At 41.7% G+C, this 22,335-nt stretch overlaps 1 protein-coding gene across 1 annotated transcript in view; it reads right to left on the minus strand.

The window, feature by feature from the left end:
* Window positions 1-2,034: 2,034 nt before the first annotated feature.
* SPATA6 (spermatogenesis associated 6) overlaps window positions 2,035-22,335 on the minus strand; it is a 56,804-nt gene continuing 36,503 nt past the window's right edge. The window contains exons 11-13 of the mRNA XM_075068242.1: window positions 19,947-20,046; window positions 9,988-10,076; window positions 2,035-6,094 (exon numbers count right to left, since the gene is read on the minus strand). Coding sequence (XP_074924343.1) covers window positions 5,914-6,094; window positions 9,988-10,076; window positions 19,947-20,046 — 370 coding nt within the window. The 3' untranslated portion in view covers window positions 2,035-5,913. The remainder of the gene's footprint in view (window positions 6,095-9,987; window positions 10,077-19,946; window positions 20,047-22,335) is intronic.

A 22,335-nucleotide genomic window follows, 5' to 3' on the forward strand; every position in this document is an offset into this window, starting at 1 on the left:
GATCCTTCCACCAGGTGAATGGCTGAGTATCATTTCAGACTCTTTGCTGAATATATATGCTGTTCTGAGTCACTCCTGGACACACTGAAGATGTAACCTAGTGTTCTATGTTACAAAAACGCAAGCCACCAGATGACCCAGAAGCTGCAGCCATGTTCTAGCTGGTATTTGAGGCCTGAACTGCATTCTTTGGATAGAGCGAGGAACCCGTCGGGAGACTTGCTCATCATCGAACCCAAAAATATTGCTATAAAAAATATACGGTGTATAGGGGCAAGGCCATTTCTCAATATTTGTAGGCCTACATTGTGGAAAAGTGAAATTGTTTGAACTGCTGACAACATCTCCTGATAAGACCGCACTTCGAGGAGCCAGTCACTGAGGTACAGACAGACTTATTCCTAGAGGATGGAGGTAGACAGCTACAACCACCATTATTTTTGAGAAAATCATTAGGGCGGAAGAATGGCTGAAGGGTAGGAATCGTTGGTGAATGACTATGAAATGAAGAAATCTTTTGAGAGAGGAATAAATTGCAAGACGTAAGTAAGTATCTTTGAGATCAAGAGTTGCAAACCAGTCCCTGGATTTGGGGGGACAAAATAATAGCTGCTAGGAACATCATTTTGAATTTCAGATGTCTTGACGTATTTAATCAATTGTTTGAGATCTACTTTTGGCCTCCAACCCGTTTTCCTTGGGTAACGGAATATACTTTTGAAAAAGCCCTTGTCCTTTGGGCTGAAGTGGAACTGGTTTTATAGCCCTTTGACTTCACAGTGATGTGATCTCATGTCAGCAACTGATCGTGAGAAGGTCCCTGAAGAGAGAAGGAAAAGGCAGGTGGAAGGGCAGAATGGAGATAAATTGGATCATATAACCAAAAGTAACAGCGACTGATTCCCACGCATCAGACAAAGGGGTGACAGTAACCTGTTGGTATAGCGAGAGACAGTGTCAAATTAAGGGAAAAGGGTGGAATAGTGTAGCCAAGAAACCCTATCAGGTGGTTCAAACTCCCGACGAAACCCACAAAAGTGAAGTTTGGGAAATGTTGATCGGCCCGGATGAAGTATTCAAGTTAGTCACCGGCTCCTTTTTAGAAAATCTTGACCTCTTAGCCGGCAGTTCAGATGGTCTACGGAGGCTGGAACATTAAGCAGGATGGGATCTTTGCACAGATTGAGTCCTGTTGAATTTCTTTTTATTTGCAGGCATGTACATCTCCAGGAACTTAAGTGTAGACCTAGAGTCATTTAGGGAACGAAGTGAGCTGCCTGTGTAGTCCACACATCACTACTGCAGTGGAAATAGACCTGGATGCAATGTCGCCCACATCAAGTAAAGCCTGCAAAGATGTCTTTGCCACGAGCTGACCCTCCTTTATTATGGCGCTATATGGATCTCGGTAAATGGTCAATGAAAGCATTAAACGTCTCATAATTCAGGTAGTTACATTTCAACATCAGTGCTTGGTGATTCACAATCCCAAACTGTAATGTTGCCAAAGAGTAGCTTTTCTGACCAAAAAACTCCAGCCAATTCTGGCCCTTGTTATACAGGGTAGCTTTAGAAATATGCTGACTCCCCCTTTCATTAACTGTGTCCATGACTAGAAAATTTGATGCCGGATGTGAAAACAAAAACTCAGAATCCCTGGCTGGGTAGATAGAATTTTTTACTGACATCCTTGCACAAAAGGTGCCACTGCTGGAGTTTTCCAGATGGTCTGGGGTGACTCAAGGAGAGCATCATTAATTGGCAGTGCCACTTGTGCTGAAGTAGAAGTCTGCAATATGGCCAGGAGCTTGTGAAGGGAAGGTGGGTGAGAAAGGACCGAAGGCGCTGCACTCACACAGCCCTATATAGCCTCAGAATGGGGCATGCGGATGTGTAGGGTGCAGGCGAAGTCTGAATGGGCACTGCTACCAAAAATCTCTGATCAGAGGCACAGGTGCACATGCACCTGAAGTGAGGCACCCACAGGGACACACCTCAAAGAAGACTAAGAAATCTGTTAAAAGAAGCTAATTTTCTGGTCACTCACTGAAAATTTCAGGTGAAGAAATCTTGGAGAGCTAGTCTATAAAAACCCAAAACACACACAGTTCAGAGAACCTGGAGCACTTTCCTCATCAAATGAGTTTAAAGAAGTTCAAATTTTGAGCCTAAAAATTCTCAGTGTCTTCATTACCTGAGGCGTTCCACATCGTCCGCTCCATCTGACATTCTCAAGGTACCAAGCCGAGGCTTCTATCCTTCTAGCTGGGAAGCTAGATAATGCTGATCCTTAAACAGCTTGACACTTCCACCTCTTAATAACTACAAGGCAATGCAGAGGGATTTTTTAAAGTGACTGCTATTTAGCAAAGAGCCTGACTTGTGATTGCGACCCACTGTTTGTATTTGCACAAATTAAAGTTTCTGCCCCAGTGGGAGTTGAGACAAAAGTAGCCTCAGTTTGACTTACTAAAAGAAAAGTGGTTAAAATATTACGCTGATTACATTTTGTGTCACACACAATACCAAAAAGGCAAATAAAGTCTGGTTAGAATACTCCTAGGCTATGACAGTCCAGGGGAGGAAAAAAAGAAATAAAGACTGATGCAATAAACTCTAATTCTCTCTTAATCTAGCCTATTATTTCTAGATTTGAATAGGCAGTTTTCCTTTAGAAGGTAAAATGGTGGTGGTGGAATTATGCCATCCTGCTGTCCCTAACACACCACTTTGTAGATGGCAAAAGATAAGGATTGAGCAAGAAAATGCCATTTAAAGCTCTGCTCAGGAACTTAGAAATTTGCATTTGATAGAAGGGATTTAAATTGTATCAGAAGGCAAGGTGCACTAAACAATCACTGTTTATTACTATGTTGGTTCACTGCCTGAGACTATACTTATCACACACTGCAGTAGCAGAGGAGAATCAGTCTTCTCTGCACTTGAGCTATATGCATATTAATAGAAGGTTAGCCAAGCACACGAACAGGAGAGGGGGCCAAACACTTGTTCTAAAAGTGGCTTGCAGATTTCAAGTGGACAGAGCTGTGTAACTTGACTCTTAAGTCACATTTTGCATACAAGTTTCCCCCTAACAACAGAAATGGATTCCAATACAGAGTTTGGAAGAAAACCCGTAGCTATATCATGGTGTACATATTACAAGCACAATCCTGCTATCAGAGAGGTGGTTAGCTGATACTGATGATACTAGCTGATTCTAAGAGGCAACACATCTACACACGATAGGAGCAGGGCCAAAGGGTGGCCGTTCAATTTATAGCACAAGTTACATTATATAGCAAAACTTCATATGGAGAATATTCCTATCCAGCAAAATTCAAATATGAGCGCTTCTTTTCCTTTCTCATTCTTCCTAAAGGAAGCCCAGACTAAGCAAGCCTGCAGGTTTCCCCCAAAATTTAAAGAAGCAGGATTGCCACCTGTCAATCAAGCTAAAATGGAACTTAAATTACAGCCTCATCTTTTTCACCAAACTCCTGTCCCTTTAGCCCACACTTTCTTTCTATCCTCCAACTCATTATCCTGGCTTCTCATAGTGGGTCTCTCTCCCGTCTTCCCCCATTCCTCAATTTTATGGTTGCACATGTGGGGCTGGGGTCTCCAGTCTCACGCACAAGGACATGGCAACTCTGTATGTTCAGCACCTCCCATGTGTTTAATCGGGCTCAAATTAGTAACTAATTGACTGAACCACCAGAGATGGGTAGTGGTGAGTAGCACTCATGGAGAGAGAATGGGCCAAGGTGCAAAACAAAGGATAGCAGGTGATATCCAAAATATTCTTAGTCCCTACACCACAATTACCCCTGTCCTGCTGAGACTGTGAAGGATCCTTGCGGCTGCTACAAAGGAAGCAGTCAAGGTGAGGCATACACAGCACACGCTTCATGTCCTGCAGGTCTAGGATGCCTAGGGCAAACACCAGCTTTGCTCCGGTTACCTGAACAGTAGTAAAGTGTATGCTTACAGTTTTCAGTTAGCTATGACACTTGGGTCAGGCCAGGAGGGTGTACTGAACAAGGAGGGGTTGACTGCATGGGCAGGAAGACAGGACTCACGGCTGAGTGCTCCTTCACATCAGGAAATCATTTCAACTTGCACTTGCAATGTAGATTTTGGTTGGGTAACTCTAGGTCACATGCTGGCAGAGAGCCAATCAAATTCTGCCTTGGCTTTTCATGATGCCTAAGTGGTCTTCCTGGTTTCTTCCTGCCATCTTTTCATTGGTCAATTTTATCTATTAAGAAACTATTGTAGTACAGACCAATAGGGACCGGAGCCACAGAAAAGCAGCCCAGTTTAATGGTTGAGCACAGGGCTAGGATCCAGAAACTTGTACATTCTAAACCCTGCTGTGCTAGTGAGTACCAAGCTTTGGATAAGTCTGTGCTGTACATGTCCAGCTCTAAAAAGCGACTTAATAATGCTTCTCTACATTGTAGGCTGTTGAGAGGATTAAATAACTGGTTAATCTTTGTTTTGCACTCTGAAAATCTAAAGCACTGCAAGGGCCAAGCATGATCAAGGCCAGGAACATGGAGCTGTTAATCCAGCGATTGGTTTAGCTGTTACCAGGAGCAGAAATGCCTGTATTCAGTACATTTCCTTCAAAAGCCCCCTTTCCCGAAGCTGCGCTGCACAGCTTTTCAGTGTGTTCTCCACCTGACTTACTCGTTCACCGGCTGCTTCCTTAAATCAATTAGGTTATCTTAGTATTAAAGCACGGATTGCAGTATGCCAACATTTAGTCTATCCCCGTATGTTGGCAGGACAGTCCTAGATTTCTGCCATCTGTACAACTAGTTTTATCCTTTGTCCAAAAGCAAGATATAAGATGGCACCAGTATAACTAAATCTGTCCCAGCTGCCTGCTTCTGTAGCGAATGCACCAGGATACACATTTCCTTTTGAAATGGGAGAAACAAGCAGGAGATGGACATGCTTGCCCTTTTAAATCACTCAGATGGGCAGCTTGCCCATGTCTGTTAATGTGGGCGCTGTTCAATGTGAGGCTGAAAAGGTTCCCGCTCCAGGGAGAGCATCCAACTACTGCCGAACATTTGGTGGCCTTTAACAAAAAGATGCAATTTCTGCCAAGACATCCCCAGCAGGCTAGTAAGGATGGGCTCCAAATATGGTGAGATTGTGATGCAGGAACTTCATAATGCTTGCATGGGGCATCTGGCTCTAGCTGACGAGCTCCAAAAGTGATCCTGGAAACTTTTAGAGATCGTTACATTGGGATGCATGAAAAAGAAGAAGAGACGTTTTCTTACAATATATAGATAGTTATTTTCAAAAGAGCTTGACATTAATAGAAATGTCATGGCTGGGAGTGCTGAGAAACACTTTAAACACAGCTACAAGAGTTAACTATCAGAATTTTTCCCTTCTCCATTTCTACACCTGGAATGAGCAGACATTCTCCTTCTAAAAAAATGCCTCCGAATAAATAGTATCGTACTATGATCATCTCACTAGCTCTTTAAACACTGGGGCAGGTTTCACTTTCAACCGCTTATATTTAAATTGCTAATAACTAAAACAGAGCTGGCTGCAATCAAAGCCTGCATTGATGATGGATAGGAACATCCACTTTACTCAGTGCCTGCTTCAGAACTGAAAAGGATGAAGAAGGGGTGGGTGAAATAGCACCATCCTAGCTTCTTAAGAGAACAATGCACCTGTTTAACTTTAATTGTTTCGGATTTTCTTTTTATTTTAACATTTTGCTTTTGGGGTCCCAGCCTCAAAGCCCCACTAGCCCATAAAAGTTCTTCCCAGTGAACATTCCCTGTTAAAAAATAGAGTACAAAGATTTGTTACACAAAAATAATTCTCATTAAAAATAATAACCTTGTGCACTGTACATTTCTGGTTGTATTGCTATCAGGAATGTATTTTTCTTTTTGAAATGGTGCCACAAGCTTTTTTGTACATGTTTCTGTATATTTTCTCCAAGCTGTCTTCAAAGACAGCTCTGTGGGGTTTTCCTTTGTACACAGCTGCACGGTTGGACCAATATTCACCATTATCCAAGTGAACGGTGGTGTTCTGCTGAGCTGATGAACTGTTAACATAAGCAAAGCCAAAAATGATCAGTCTGAGGAGAGGAGGAAACATGAGTCTGAAAATGTAGTGTGAACTCAGATACAGTGCTGAGAAAGTGACATTTTACAAGTCGAAATATGATTATACCGCAATTATTCTAAGAAACAGAAGCTCATGTTATTAAAATACAGAAGACTTAGTTCATGTAACCAAGTACACTTTATAAATACCTTTGCAATAGAGGCAGAATTCATTTTGGAACAGAAGGTGGTCGCTTTACAGTATTTTGATTGGCAGTGTGACTAGGCATTGAGCCCTGTGCAGCAGCTACATAGGATGTGTGTGTCCTCTGAAGGTCAAAATGGAACTATAAGCAGCTATTTCAATATGAAGACAATCTATTCAAGGTAAATTAAATGACTGCAGCTGCAGCTATAATGTGTTCTATCCTCACCATCTCAAGTTAAAAATGTATTTTACCAAATACATGATGATATAATGGCACTGGAATGTTACTTGTTTCTTCCCATTATGTGTCAGTGTTTTAATATTTGTAAGAAAAGATTTTCATATACTAGTAGCTTCCAGAATTCATTTTCCTAGAACTATCAAGTAGAATTTATCCTCTGAAAGTCTTCATTACCAAGCACTGACAGATTTTAATGCATTTATATATCTAAGCTTCATGGATTGTTTGCTTTATGTTAGAACCTTTGAAATAAATGATTGCATTATAATACAACCAACCAGTCTGATTTTATATTATATTATATTTGAAATTAGATCATCAAAAATTAAAAAAGGTTACAATCAGTTCTGGGGTAAATTTTTCAAATACATCTAAATGAGTTAGGTGTTTTTGAATTGATTACCCCTGTTCTCTAAAGGTTCAGATCCCAACCCTACCATCTTCTGGATGGGAAAATAAACTGGACCATGTGAAGTTTACTGGTGGCCATTTTTGCCTGGAAAATAGAAGTAAGATTTGATTTTACAGGTATATTTCAAAAACGTGTTGCTTATGCATATACTGATCAAGTCACGTCACACCACTCCAGCAGGGTGACGGAATTTCCAGGTCTTAATATTCTGTCTTGAAGTTAATATGTATTAAACAATGAGTGAACCAACGTACGTGACATTATTCATGAGGGTATTTTTAGCTAGCTACAGCATCTTGTACTGAGGTTTCCACTGAAAGGTACACTTAAAACAATGGGAATGAGGTGGGGAAGGATGAGAGATTTAGGGCCAGATCACTAAACCCTGGTCTCACTTTTTGCGCATGATAAACCGAAGGTATAATCTTCCACTTACAGTTATATGCTGGGGCACAAACAATGTAATTTGGAAGCCAGTCTACATGCTATAGAAACAGGGAGTTGGGTGAAAAATGGCATCAGCTGTGCCCACAATTGTGGGCACAAGGCTGAAAATGCATAAAGGCCATCTTGACACTTAATCCCCTCCACAAAAACAGGCCCAGGTATTTTAAATCAATTGACTATTTGCAGTAAATTAAACATACCTTTCCTTACCATCCAGGTAGAACTGCACTTTACAGCTTTGACTTGTAAAAAATCAACAAGGGATCCTCATAGTCCCATATTGAATTTGAACAGTTCTATAGAATTGGAGGCCTCCAGGATTTGGGGCTAGGTCAAGATACCAGATTTCTATTTTCTTTTCCACAGCCCATCCTACTATCTACCCTCCCGAAGAGAAGTCACAGACCGCAGCCCAGCAAATAAATATCCTATTAGGACAATGCATCCACCTTCATGTATACAACTCAAGCAACACTTCTACTTCCTTATTTAGACAGATTGCTCCCTATAGTCTGTATTTGCACTTCCTTCTACTAAAAATGTAATTTGGGCCAGAAAAACTCAAGTTCCTCATGTGCCTCCATTCAAAAACCATCACAGCGTCAAACATGGCTGACTCATCAAGAATGAAAATTCCATATCAAGGTCATGACAAAGCCTTAAAGCTTTTTTATTTTTGGTATATTTCCGTTAGTCGCTCCTTGCTCATGAGATATTCAGCACTGGTATGGACAAAGACAGCCATATTACAGAAAAGCCAGTCTCCTGTCTTAACTGGAAACCGTCCTGACAATCTGAGCTAAGTGACCTGGGAATTACACACACAAATCATTAATAGCAGGATTTCTGCACACAACTCCCCACTCTGAAATACCTGTCATGGGCTTTTATTCCCTCATACATCTCCTTTATGAGTCCCAGAAGTTCTTTTCAGAGTGAACCATACACTAAATATTTCACACAACATGGACTTTTTCCATACTCCCAGTGGTTTTCAATCATCTACTTTACTGCAAACATTTTGTCGGCAGTACCATGTCCTCCTCTGAACTCTGTCTCTGTCCTTGTATCCTGTTGACAAGAACTGTGCAAATCCTGAGCAGTCAGATCATCCTTGAGTTCTCATGTCTCTTTGCCTTTTGTGGAGTGGAATTAGTGTTGCCAGTGTCTAACCCCAAGATGCAGTACTTTTCCAACTTGAGTGCTCATTTCATATCCCGTCATTCCTTGATGCTGTAGTACTGAGATTATTTTTTTTCCCTCTTCAAGGCTTAAAGTTTCAATACCAATCTTAAAGTCTCAAAGCTGCCTCAATACAGAGACGTGTGTACACAAACACACAGATGCTTTGTTTGCTTCAACTGTCAGGGTAAGGGAACATAAGGGATACTGCCACTCCTTTATCCTAAGTAAGTACAGAAGTATTACCAACAACTTACATAGCAATTGCTCTAAAACTTAATAAAGAGATAAGTGCTCTTTGACAGAAGCGAGTATGACTGTATTTGTAACCCTTAGTTACACCCTAATTGCAGAAATTAAAATGTAGGGTTTTTTAAACAATGTCAATAGCAAACTACTAAATGTTACAAGTGCACTACGCTGCACAATATGAATGTTCTTCCTGACTGCACATACAATGACGACTTGGCAGTCATTGTGAAAGTTTGCATCACATTTAAGTGTCAAAACATAGCTATTTTAGATCAAATCCACCTAGATTTAGCACTGCAATTCTGGAGGTTTTTTTTTCTTTTTAAAAACAAAAAGCAAAGGTACATAGACCTAATCACGTTTCATATGTACATAGTGCCTTTCATCCTCAGAAATCCCAAAATGTTTCACAAACTATCACCAACACCCTTTCATCACCCCTCCACCCCCGCAACTGCAACCATTTCTAGGATACAGGATGGCAATGAACCAATGCACTGTGAGTGGGAATGCTGGAGCAAGAGCTTCTTCAGATGAAGAGTGTCAGAAGATAACAAGCCAATGTAAATTAAATAGGACCTCAGTTTTTGAGGTCTCATCTGAAATATATACACTAAACTACCTAATACTGTGTTTAATCCACCCTTTCACAGATGAAGCATATAGAGTACGACACGATCTTAAATTTAAAAAAAAAAAATCCTCTCAGTTACATGCCTGGGAAAAGCTGTCTAACTACTAAGCATCAATTTTCACATTTCTATAATTTAAAAGATAACCAAATACTTTTTTAAAAAAATGGAAAATTTGCTCTCCGGCTGAAATAAAATCCAAATTACTGCCCAAGGATCGTTTTTATGACCATGTACATCCTGAAAATAGGGATTAATGACGGTTAGACTGACAGTGTCAGTCATAGTAGTATGGAAGACACAATGATAATTAACTGTATTTTGCTTTTAGGTAAATCTTAGTAGGACTAACTCAGAGAAGCATTTGGCCATTTTACAGCATAATGCATAATTTAAAATAGAAAATGAATTATTTAAGTATCCATTTTGCAGCTAGATATGAGCAATGTGGTGTACATGTTATTTCTATACCAATTACCAGACAGGACAGCATATATAGTAGTAACCAAACTTCACACCTGCTCTGTAGTTCACTGTCACATAATGAGTCTTTACACGAAATGTCTCTTGTCTTACTTGAGTCTCCTTTTGATGAGTTACTCTCATCCTAAAAAACAGAAATCAAATTCTCATTAGCCCGGTTTCTGATTACAATAGTTTCATTTAGAAATAGTTTCCTTTCATTTAGTAAATGACTATGAAACTGCTTACATTTCTCGAGGGAGAGAAAGGAAAAAGTGTAATGAACCACATACTACTTATGATCAGTTTTAATTAAAATCACTGGAACTCAGCTAATAATTTTCAGGTAATAAACTGGAAAGAATTTCTGGGAGTTGTACATCCAAGGGCCTGTGCAGATGATGCTAGTCACTCATGCTTAATATACACACACAGGGCTGAGTGCTAGGAAGCATGCTGGTGGCAGCACTACATTTGTATCTTGCAGAAGGGGTATGTGGGGCTCAGGAGAAGGGTATGTCTTTAGTTTAATGGACGTCAAGGTAACTATGATGTATTTACTAGGGTGACCAGATGTCCTGATTTTATAGGGACAGTCCCGATATTTGGGTTCTGTTTTGTTTTTTTAAATATGGGCTCCTATTACCCCCCACCCTGTCCCAATATTTCACACTTGCTATCTGATCACCCTAGTATTTACTGACTCTGTAGAGAAAGTCTTAAAAAGTAACTACTTAGGATTCTCCATCTTCCGAGTGCTTAACAAACATTAAAGAATTAGTCCCCTGTGCAAAAGGTAAGTAGCATAATACCCACTGAAAGTCAGTAGAACAACCAAGACTAGAAGGTAGGAATCCCTTTGTGACGGGTCCCCCACCCCCACGGGGTGCCACTTAGAACTGGGATACCACTGGCCTGTCTGACCCACCAGTCTGGGTTCCCACTCCACTGTATTGTTGGGCAGCCTGTCAAGCCCTTCCTCAGGCTTCAGACTGAACTTTACTAGCACATGTACAGCTAGGGGCATACCTAGGTGCAGCTTCACACAGCTGCAGGGGAAGGCTCAGCTAAGGAACTGCCCAGTACTCAAGTGCACTCCACTCTAGAGAGTAAATCCAAAATTATACCGTCTTGCGCTGCACAGAGATTTATACAGCGTAAGCTCATGAAATTCACCCCCTCCCTCAACGTGGAGAGGAATGTATACAGCTTTCTGCCCCACCGTTATGTTTTCCACTCACTGGTCTTAGACAAAACAAAACAAGTTTATTAACTACAAAAGATAGTTTTTAAATGATTATAAGAGAAAGCAAACAGATCAAAGCAAATTACCTAGTAAATAAAACAAACACACAATCTAAGCTTAATATACTAAAGAAATTGGAGATGTGTAGCAAATTCTCACCCTAAATGCTGTTTTAGGCAGATTGCAGTGTGTCTTGAAGGCAAGCTGCCCTTGCTTGCAACTTAAAACTCCAGTTATTCCTTGCACAGGCTAGACAGCCCTCTAGCCTGGGTTCAGCCCCTCTCCCCCAGCTCAGTCTTTCTGTTTCTTAGGTGTTTACAGCAGTCATCCTGGGCGGGGAGCCAATGAAGAAGGAACCACGATGATGTCACTCTCCTGTCTTAAACAGTTTTAACATATGGTAGGAACCCTTTGTCACCCAGTTTGATTCCCATGCCCGGTCAGTGGAAAAACACTAGTATTATCATGGAGTCCAGTATCAGGTGACTTGGTCACATGTGCCTGTAGGACCCCACAGCCATGATTCACAGGCTGTTTGCAGTGTCCACGGGAGGGCTTCCCCTTCTAAAACCTATTGTTCTCCCTAATGGTCCTTCCCAACCAGCCATCTAGACTGATTGCATGCTGCCTAATAGGCATTCCCCAGGTGCAAACATATTTGTAATATATGCAAAAACAATATTCCTAACTTCAGATACAAAAATGACACATGCCTACAAGTAGGATGATCTTATTCAGTAAATCATAACTTTTTCAATGATACATCACATGACCTATCTTGTAAAAAATACATCAGTTATGCCATAATCATAACAACATCTTTATGAAGAATATGGGGGTGTAGTGTCACACCCTTCCCTTGCTTACCCACACCTACTGGGTAGGTATAGAAGAAAGGACTGTACAGAGTCGAAGCCAGAAGATATTTTCAGCAGAAGCCAACTGCTGCGAGGATTAGTGAACAATTACCTTTCACGTATTCCGTTAATATAATCAAATTGGTCCAGAACGCAAAACTGGGAAACAGGACAATGAATATAAAGGAAAAGAGAAATAAAATGGAGAGCAAGCTGAATGGCCTAAGACTGTGGAAAGGCTAACACTATTTATCACGGAAAAATAGAAGGTAATGAGGGTGCATGTGTAAACAGGAAATCTGACTCTGCCCCCAGCAGGCACACTCTACAAAGCACTGAGCAGAAGGAATCAGGTGCAGTGATAAACCCTGAAATGTTTGCCAGAACCAAATTAAATTTTGGACGGCATAAGATGATGCATCAAATGTAAACAGGAAGATGGTGACCATAGAGCTGTCTGAATAACTGAGTTCTTGGTTTGCTAGTAGGTCCAAAAAAGAAAAACAAAACAAATCAAATAAATATTCATAGAAGCAGGGACTGGAACACCCACGTGAGAGCCATAACCACTAGGATTATAGTTTAGAGTTGTTCTCACTCCCTCTGGCCCAACAGATACACTATGTGGAACAGCTTCAACAGGAGATGACTGAGAGCCCCACCCAGAACACTTTAAAGCCTAGTGATTAAGGCATTCACCTGGAAGGTAGGAGACCTGAGTCGTCCTTCCAGAGTGGGGATTTGAACCAGAGTCTCCCAGGTGCCTGCTCTAACCACTGAGCTACTCCATATAAGTGGGACATGGACATTGCCTCCTTTTCCGTTTTGTGAATGGTACCTATGTCTCCTGGTGAAGCCAGCCCCCACCCCCTAGTCTAAATATTTCATTTCAATTAAGCCAAAATAGTTCATTTCAACACTTTGTTTTTTCCTTGTTCTCAACTGAAACAATTTGCCAAAAATCAACAAATCCACAAAATGTTTTGGTCCACCTAAATCTCTATGTTTTGGCAAAAGAGTGTCAGATTAAATATTTCGTCCAGCTCTAGTTTTCCACACATCGTAATTAGAGCTGTCGTAGCCCGCTTTGGAATATTCTTCAGAGTTTTGGTCACGGTATTTTAAGAAGGCACTATAGATACAAGAACTAGCAAAACACAGTTGGCTGATGCTGCACTTGATCTCAAGGACTGTGGTTTTTTGGAAAGGTTAGAGACATTAGGCCCTTGCTCTCTGGAATAACAGGAATTAGAGACCCTTCTGTAAGTATAACAAATTTGGACAGAAGTGGAGACCTGGGCCAAGACCTCCATTTCCTGTATGCTAATTTGATTGCTTTACTATTATCTTGTCCTCCCCTCCTCATTTGCCTCACTTACCTGTTGCCTCCTATCGCAACCTAGATTTTGAGCTCTCTAGGGCAAGAAGTATCTTTCTACCGGGTGTTACAGAGCACCCTGAATTATGGTGCCTCAGGTAATAGTGCAACACAAATTAATGATACATAATAAATGTCAAAAAGCAATTCTCTGCTTATTTAAGTGAAGAAAGGTGATGTGACCATGAATAGAGAGAATAAGAAGCAGTGCTTTTATCTGAAAGCCAGTTATAAGTCTACCAAAAATAAAAGATCCCATCCTGCCTGATGTCCTGCCTTCCTGTTTGTTCCCAATGGGTCTCACTCCCACCTGCCTTCCTAAATGCGATAGTCTTTTTGGGCAGGGAGAGTGGAGTCACAGAGACTTGCTTTACCATTGTTCAACACAGCCTGTGCTAGTCCATCCACTCACCTGCAGAACTAGCAACGTCTGCTCAAGCAAACGCAGCACATCCTGTCAAGTCTGGGTGAGCGTGTGAAGGAGAAATGGCTCAATATGGTGGTAAGAGACAGGAAACCCCTTGTGCAGAGACAGCTCAGGAGTGGTATGAGGTTTTATTTTTGTGTTCTCAAATGATGACTTTTCAAGACAGAGCCAGTGGAAAAGGGGAGCTTGGAGGAAAAGATTCACATTTCCCCATTTGCAGTTCCTCTAATAGTTAAAAGTAAATTTATGGCTTCATGGGAAGACAATGAAGCCGGTCATCAGGCTGTTTTAGCAAATGAGTAAATCCTTTTATCTTAGGGTACGTCTACACTACAGGATTATTTCGATTTTACATAAACCAGCTTTGTAAAACATATTGTATAAAGTCGAGTGCACGCGGCCACACAAAGCACAATAATTCAATGGTGTGCGTCCATGTACCGAGGCTACCGTCGATTTCTGGAGCGTTGCACTGTGGGTAGCTATCCCGTAGCTATCTCATAGTTCCCACAGTCTCCCCTGCCCATTGGAATTCTGGCGTTGAACGATCCCACCTGCCTATGTGTTGTGCAAAAAACGGGTGTCGCGCGTGTTTGAGATAAATTGTCGCACACCTCAATTCCTTCCTCTGTGAAAGCAACGGCAGAACAATCATTTTGCCGCCTTTTCCCTCTGGATGCCCTGGCAGAGCCATAGCCTATGGCAACTCATGCGGAGGCTCGTCTTTGCCTCTTTGTCAATGTCGACCATATGTGAATTCTGGATGACGCTGATCAGAGGCGTGTACTGCAGCGCTATACAGCAGCATCAGTTGCTTTGCAAGATTCAGAGACGCGTTATCAGTGTTCTTACCATCTGCTGCTGTTCATGGTGCGTCCTGCTGACCTTCGCTGAGGTGCGCCGGAGCGCAAGACAAAAATGGGAATGACTAGGGTCATTCCCTCCTTTATGCTTCATATCCCCCAAAATGAGGAGTCAGTTCCTGGCCTAGAATATGGCGCAGGTGCTAGGAGAACGCAGTGTACTAGAGAGCCAGCCGCTCGTGTCAGATCCTGCCAGAAATCTGTGGCTGCATGACATTCTAGGGGAATGCCCCTGCAACCAACCCCATCCATGCTATCCTGCTCCCTAACCCCCTGGGCTTACCTTGCAGGTCCCCTATTTTTGATTGAAGTAATAAAGAAGCAGGAAAAGAAGACCTGACTTTCAGTGGAAAAATTGAAGAGGGAGGCAGCCCTCCAGCTGCTATGATCTGTCCAGGTAGTATCAGCATACTTTTCTTTAGACGTGAAAAGGGGGCCCAGCTGATGAGCTCAGCCCCCGAGTGTTGCTATGATGAGGACGGTACCAGCCGTTCTGTACCATCTGCCCGGGAATCAACCGGGAGCATTCCTATTTACCCAGAGCGCCCTCCTGCCCGACACTCACCTGAGGCCAGCCCGCGAGCCATCAAGGGCACTGATGGCTGACATGAAGACGGATATCTTTAATTGTACCACTCGTTGACGCATCAGGGCTGATAAGGGGATGCTGGTGAGCTTCAGCGGCAAGCACCCCATTCAGGACCCAGCCGCATGAGAGACATAGGGTGACAGTAAATGAAAAAACAGTCAAGGACATTTTTCCCGTTTCTTTCATGGGGGGGGAGGGAGTAGTTAAATGATGAGATATACCATGAACTGCCGGACAACGTGTTTGAGCCGACAGGCATTGGGAGTCAGCCAAGATGCAAATACTTTTGGGGACTGTGGGATAGCTGGAGTCCTCAGTTCCCCCCTCCCTTCTCCATGAGGTCCATTTGAGTCTTTGGCTTTCCATTTACCGGCTTGTCAACAGCACTCGTCGCTGTGGACATCTGCATCATAGCCTGCGAATTTTTTCAAATATGCTTTGGCCATGTTCGTCTTCGTAACGGGGCTGTGATTGAAAGATTTGTTCCCATACAGCCGATCCGATCCGATATCTCTCCGTCCCGGTCCATACTGGAGCTCTTTTTGGATTTGGGACTGCATCGCCACCCGTGCTGATCAGAGCTCCACGCTAGGCAAACAGGAAATGAAATTCAAAAGTTTGTGGGGCTTTTCCTGTCTACCTGGCCAGTGCATCCGAGTTCAGACTGCTTTCCAGAGCGGTCACAATGGTGCACTGTGGGATACCGCCCGGAGGCCAATACCATCGATTTGCGGCCCCACTAACCTTAATCCGACATGGCAATACCGATTTCAGCGCTATTCCTCTTGTCGGGGAGAAGTACCAAAACCTGTTTAAATAGCCCTTTATATCGATATTAAGGGCCTCGTTGTGTGGATGAGTGCAGGGTTAAATTGGTTTAACGCTGCTAAATTTGGTTTAAACGTGTAGTGTAGACCAGGCCTTAGAGTCATGGTCTGGTGTTCAGGAGATACAGTCATGGACTATTGGAGCTGGTTTAGGCTGTGCAAACTTTCATTACATATAGGTGCTGGACCGTCACAAAATTCAATTTACCATCCTAAATTCATTGGCACATCAGAAGAGACTGACTTGAGCTGTACCTGCTTTTTAGTGCCTCGAACACAGAAAAATGTTACAAACATCTTGTATTTAACAGGCCGCAAGGCACCTCACACAAGGTCATGAAATTCATGTAAAATTTAGGGAAGGTACAGCATCTTCACTTACATTTAATGAAATAGTCTTAACCCCCCCCCCCCCATCTCACAAAGTCTCTCTAATAGCTTTGAAAAATAGCCAACAGTTGATAGAAAAATCAGATTGGGAGACTAGGTTCTCATACCTGAATATGAATGGGTGGGTACAAACATATGAATTATATGAATTTTAGTTACTGTCTATACTGTAAATCTGGGGATTCAGACTGAATATTTTTCATTTGACAAGAACTTCAGTCTGTGCGTACCCCTAGTTTTGTAAATAAACTCGTAGATTAATAATTTGGAAAGTCAAAATTGTTGTCCTTCCTCCAAAAGAGAAGTCACAGGAGCTCATGGATGTGATTTTAAGCTAATCAGTAAGAATTCATTCTCATCCCATCATGTAAAGAAGTCACATATACCACCATTAGTGTCAAACTGTACCTTTCAGTCAATATGAAAATCCAACAGTCTTAAGTCAGCGCAGGTACAATATAGCACACAGCTGGTAGAAGGCGCTAAAGATACACTTCACAGAACAAGTATCACTCTCAGAGGGTATGTCTACACTACCCATGCCTGCTGACTTGGGCTAAGGGACTGAGTCTCACACAATCCAGAGCCAGCAGGTGCTGAGCCCTGTGGTCCGAAGCCACAGACCAACTGGCAGTGTAGATGTGCCCAGAGAAGCTGCATTGAACTTGGAGGGCGATGCCGGGGAAACATGAAAAGAGCATGGGAAAAGGAGACCAGGGAGAGTTAAACAGGAAGTATGGCAGAACATAGTGAGGAGGCTGGGTTGGGGGTAGAGATGAGGGAAAGTATAAAGGTAGAGTGGAGCTATGGAGAGCTTTGACAACATGCGGATCTTAGATACATTTTGGATACACTAAAAAAGGAAGAAGAGGGGAAGGCCAATGAGGAACAGTAACCTAGAGAAGAAGTTACTAGAGCATGGACTATCACCTTGGCAGTGGGTGTGAAAAGAAGAGACTAATTTTGGAAGTATTGTAAAAAAGGAAATGACAAGTTTTGGCAATGGTTTGGCCATGATGGAAGAATCAAAGACTAATCGAAAATGACACTAGGCATGAGAGCCTGTAATACAAGAAAAATAGTGGTGGCATGAACCAATTCAGGAAAAAGCAAAGACAATGGGGGGTAGAAGAACAGCCAAGACTGGGTTCACTATTGTGAATCAGAGGTAGCAGCATGATGCAGAATTGGAAGTAACGATAAGAAGCAGAGAAGTAGATTTATGGATAACTACTACTGTAAAGATAGTTATGGATGAGATGACCCAGAGAGAGTGGGAGGATAAGAGCCAAGAATGGAGTCCCAGGAACTCTGACAAAGAAGGAGAAGATAGTGCCATAGACTATGGAGCTAATTAGAAAGGAAGGAGAAAAACCAAGACATGGTACATTGAATTGGAAGACCAGGGACAAGGAGGCGTTATCAGTCCTTTCAAAGGTGAAGAGAGAGCTAAAACCATTAGATCTTGCCAAGATATTACCATGGGTTTCTTTAGCAAGAGTGGTTTTGCAACTTGACTCTTCAGAAAGCTAGTCTACAAGGTGTCAAAGAGAGAGTTGGTAGGAAGGAATTGTCCATATGATCAAGAGAGGAGGGAAAGTATGATACAGTACTTGGGATTCAGTAAGATTTTCATGATAGGAGAAAAACAAGGAAATGTTTTAATATTAAGAGAATGTAGAGGATAAAGATTAGGGAAGGAAAGAGGCTTGTTCTCATGTCCAGTGACAAAAAAAAGTGTGATAGAACCAACATCTCAAATCAACCGTTGAAAGGACTGATAATGCCTCCTTGTCCCTGGTCTTCCAATTCAGTGTACTGTGTCTTGTTTTTTTCCATACTCCATTAATCTATCCATACGCACAATGAAACCTGAGTACAGGTATAATTGCTATTTGTGCCAGAGTGCTGAAAACGTATTTGTGAAGTTCTCAGTAAAGAATGGTTTAAGATACTCAGTGCTGCAGTAAGCTGGTATGGCATATAACATGCTTTGCTCACCCTCAGCTATGTTGCATGCACAGGTGGAGCTACAAGAGAAGTCTGTGCTTTGGAGATAAGAAATCTCATGAAGGGAAACTTCTCTACAGTATTCACCCCATACAATGGTAGAGCTTCAAAAAGGGAATTATCGGACTAAATGGAACATCACAAAAGCGTTAACAGATTGTCATACTGTTTAACCTGTCAACAGAGCACAAAAGGACATAGATGAACTCAAGCAACTTGAAACTTCAGGAAATAGGTTCAAACTAAAGAGATTTCTGGCTACATAGATTTGAGGTTTTTTTAAGTGCAGTTCTACTCTGAAGAGTGTTATGAAAAAAGAAGAGAGTCCTTCTTGTCTTTGGATAGGGTGGCCCAACTAGTTAGGAGATCAGTTTCTATTCCCAGGTGCGCCACTGACCTACTGGGTGACCTTAGCAAGTCACTTCACCGTTCTGCACCTCAGTTTCCCCACTCTAACACTGGCTCTCTTTCGTAAACCCTTTAAGTTCCATGGATGAAAACACTTAACTATTATCACTACTGTGTAGATCTGTTCCAATTTGAGTTTTACTAGTGTTTTTACTCTCATTACTGCTGACTATCCAACACAGCTATAGGAGAGTGGCTTGGATTCCAGCCTAGGTTACAGATCAGCAGCACTGTTAATTGCATTTCAGCTACAGAATTATTGTTGGGGGACCATGAGCCAGAATGAACACATACTGACTTTCAGATTCCAGGCTGAGTTAGGCAATTATAATAAAACCTTTTTACTTGTAAATTGATTTGACCTAGAGTCACCAAGACACAAAAATGGAATCTCATTACGCCAATTTTACAAAATCATTTTCAGAGCAGAATTGTTTTTCTGGCTGTAGAAGCTTAACTTTTTAAAAAATCTCTGTCTACATTTCCAGGACTCAGACACACTGGAATATGGGTTCACTTATCTGACTACACATGCCCTTAAGTTCTAACTGAGAGAAGAATGAAATATGCTGATCTAGGGCATAAACTTCTTATTTACATAAAGAGCACACTCTTCCTCCACCATTCAGAGAAGGTCAGGTAATGAAGAAAAAATAACATGCATCTGAGGAATAAAGGTACCCGTACAAAATAGCTGAATACAGCATCTCCAGCTAGGTGACATTCAGGCACTTGGGAATTAAGCTTTCTGAAGTCACATAACACATTTCTACTAAGTTTATTTTAAAATGGAGCAGGAGAGAGAAATATAAAGATTAACACAATGTCACTATCCTGCAACGCTCTGTGAGGGAGTTACCCACAACCTCATCCATAAAGGCTGCATAGTGCCTGCCACACTGTCCATGACTTCCACAGAAAAGAAATCTTTTATTACATAAAACCTATAAGAGGCACAATTTTTTCCTTAAAAATATTTTGTGGCAAATAATGTTTTTAGCTTGTAAACATAAAACTTACAAATGTTAGCCTTTGCCTAGCGCTGTGTGTCCTTAAAATGTTTTTCACTCGTTTATGGATCTCTTCTCCATTTGCTGGTGTAGACCAACCAAAGTTAAATCTGTAGGAAAGGGGGGGAAAATAAGAAATATCCTTAGTTTAAAGACGGCCACGCTTTTTGCTGTGAAGTTTTTTTAAATTAAGAAACACAAATTATTACTTTCTATTTGGAATGTATAGTCGGTTAAAGTTCAATCCTCTCTTTCTCTTCTCAGATAGAGCTAAAGTAGTGATATTCAGACCTTGGTGGTATTCAGGAGCCAAATTAGCCATCAACATTACCCAAAAGAGCCATAGAAGTGTGAATTCATTGTTTCATTTACTATATATTCATATTTAAGCAGTACAACAGGGAAAATACTTAGCATATTATATATGTATGTATATACACATACATACACACACACACATCCATCCTCTACCCCCTACATATCGCGACCTGATATAACACAAACTTGGATATAACATGGTAAAGCAGCGCTCCGGGGGGAGGGAAGGGGCTGGGCTGCACACTCCGGCGGATCAAAGCAAGTTTGATATAACGCGGTTTCACCTATAACATGGTAAGATTTTTTGGCTCCCGAAGACAACATTATATCAGGGTAGAGGTGTATATAATATTCTCACAGCAAAATGACTGACCAAGTATTATTTTATCAACTACAATTAGTTAATAACATAGAAAAAGCATCCTGATTGGTTAATAATTAAATCACACAGCGTTTTAATATCGTGTGCTGCAATGAGCCACTTGCAGCTCCTGAGCCTCAGTCTGAGTATCACTGAGCTAAAGAAACCTTTCGAAGGAGGGCATTGGGAAAATATAGCCACAATTTCAAAAATGTATTTTTAATAGTTTTTCTGTGTGTAATTTCCTCGATTTTTAAAATAGCCAACTAAAAATACCCAGGATTTCTATGATGTTGCATCATATTAGCAGGGATGGAACCTTTAGATCCACTACACAGTCCTCTGCTACTTGAGCTAATGGAGTAACTGACAGCAACAGTAGGTTGTCAACCTCTGTGTGGACCAGCAGGAGAACGGTATGGGACCTTTGCCAGCAGGTTTCACAGATCTCTCCTCTCAAGCTGTCACCTTGCCCAGCCAGTTCCACTTCCCCCTTTCCAGCTCCATGTCTGATCTCTCTCTCTGCTCCCCACACAGTAGCTCCCAGTGTCTACTCTCAGGCTCCTCATTCCATCAGTCTTCCCCATGCCTCCTCCCCTGTTACTTTCCTCAGCATCCACTCACACTGATTCCTAGCTCCAGTCTCTTTGTCCAGCAAGTCCCAGTTTAAGAAGTCTCTACTAAGCATGTGTGCAATTTTTCAATGGCTTACAATTTGGCCAAATTTGGGGCGATTTTAATGTGGACAACACAGGGCCACAACCTGAGCAACTTCAAGTCCCTGCTCAAAAGCACAGAGATGCTAGAGCTGTTTAAAGAAAAAAGAGCACTTGAATTCTTAAACATGGACAAAACGTACCTTGCACTAGCCTCTTTCTCAGAGCCGAGAGAATCATTTTGGCTGAAATTTTCAAAACCAAAATCAGCCTGAGGCACACATCCAGCATGGAAAATTTCAGCCCAAACAGTTGAATTCTGGTAAAGTTATAAACTACTGAAAATAGAGTCTTATGGGACATGTTGGGCAACCTTAATAATAGGCAGGGCTACCAGCCCAGCCTATAATTATTATTGACTACTCAAGCACAGTTGCTGACCAAGAGTTTGCAAAGAAGGAAGGTTAAACTGATGATGATTAAATATGTTTATAAAAACACCCAAAGGTATTTCCACGGCAGGTGGAGCTTGTCACCCTTGGTAGGCAGCTCACCTAGGAGAAAGGAAACTCTAATTTCAAGCCAAAGGTCGCATGTTTGGATAGCTGACCTATAAAGCTCATCCAGCAGACAAGCTCATGTGAACTGATATCTATGTCAAGTACCCCAGAGAGCTAAGATATTCCCTGCAAGCTATGTACAGAACCCTTGTTTGACTATGTAACTGAGAAAAGGCTGCTAAAAAGTTAAAGAAGCAAGCGAGTAAGCAGACGTGCAAGTTGGAACGTAGAACAGTCACTGGAGGAAATCTGGAACTATGCGAGGTCTGAAAATGAGGCTAATATTAACATGACACTTATACAAGAGATCATAGGGAAAGTTGTAGATGCCAAGATGCTGGTGGATGGTTACAAAATTCACTACTCAGGGAATTAAACTTCCTGAAATAGTGTTGGAAGTTGTTCCAGATGAAACCATTCACAGGCATATGACAGAGATTACCAGAAGGCTGGACTGACTAATGGATGTTAAATTGTGTTGGGAAGATGTCACTAGCTATATTA

The sequence above is a fragment of the Chelonoidis abingdonii genome, chromosome 7 (genome assembly GCF_003597395.2).
Source record: "Chelonoidis abingdonii isolate Lonesome George chromosome 7, CheloAbing_2.0, whole genome shotgun sequence".
Lineage (NCBI taxonomy): Eukaryota > Metazoa > Chordata > Testudines > Testudinidae > Chelonoidis > Chelonoidis abingdonii.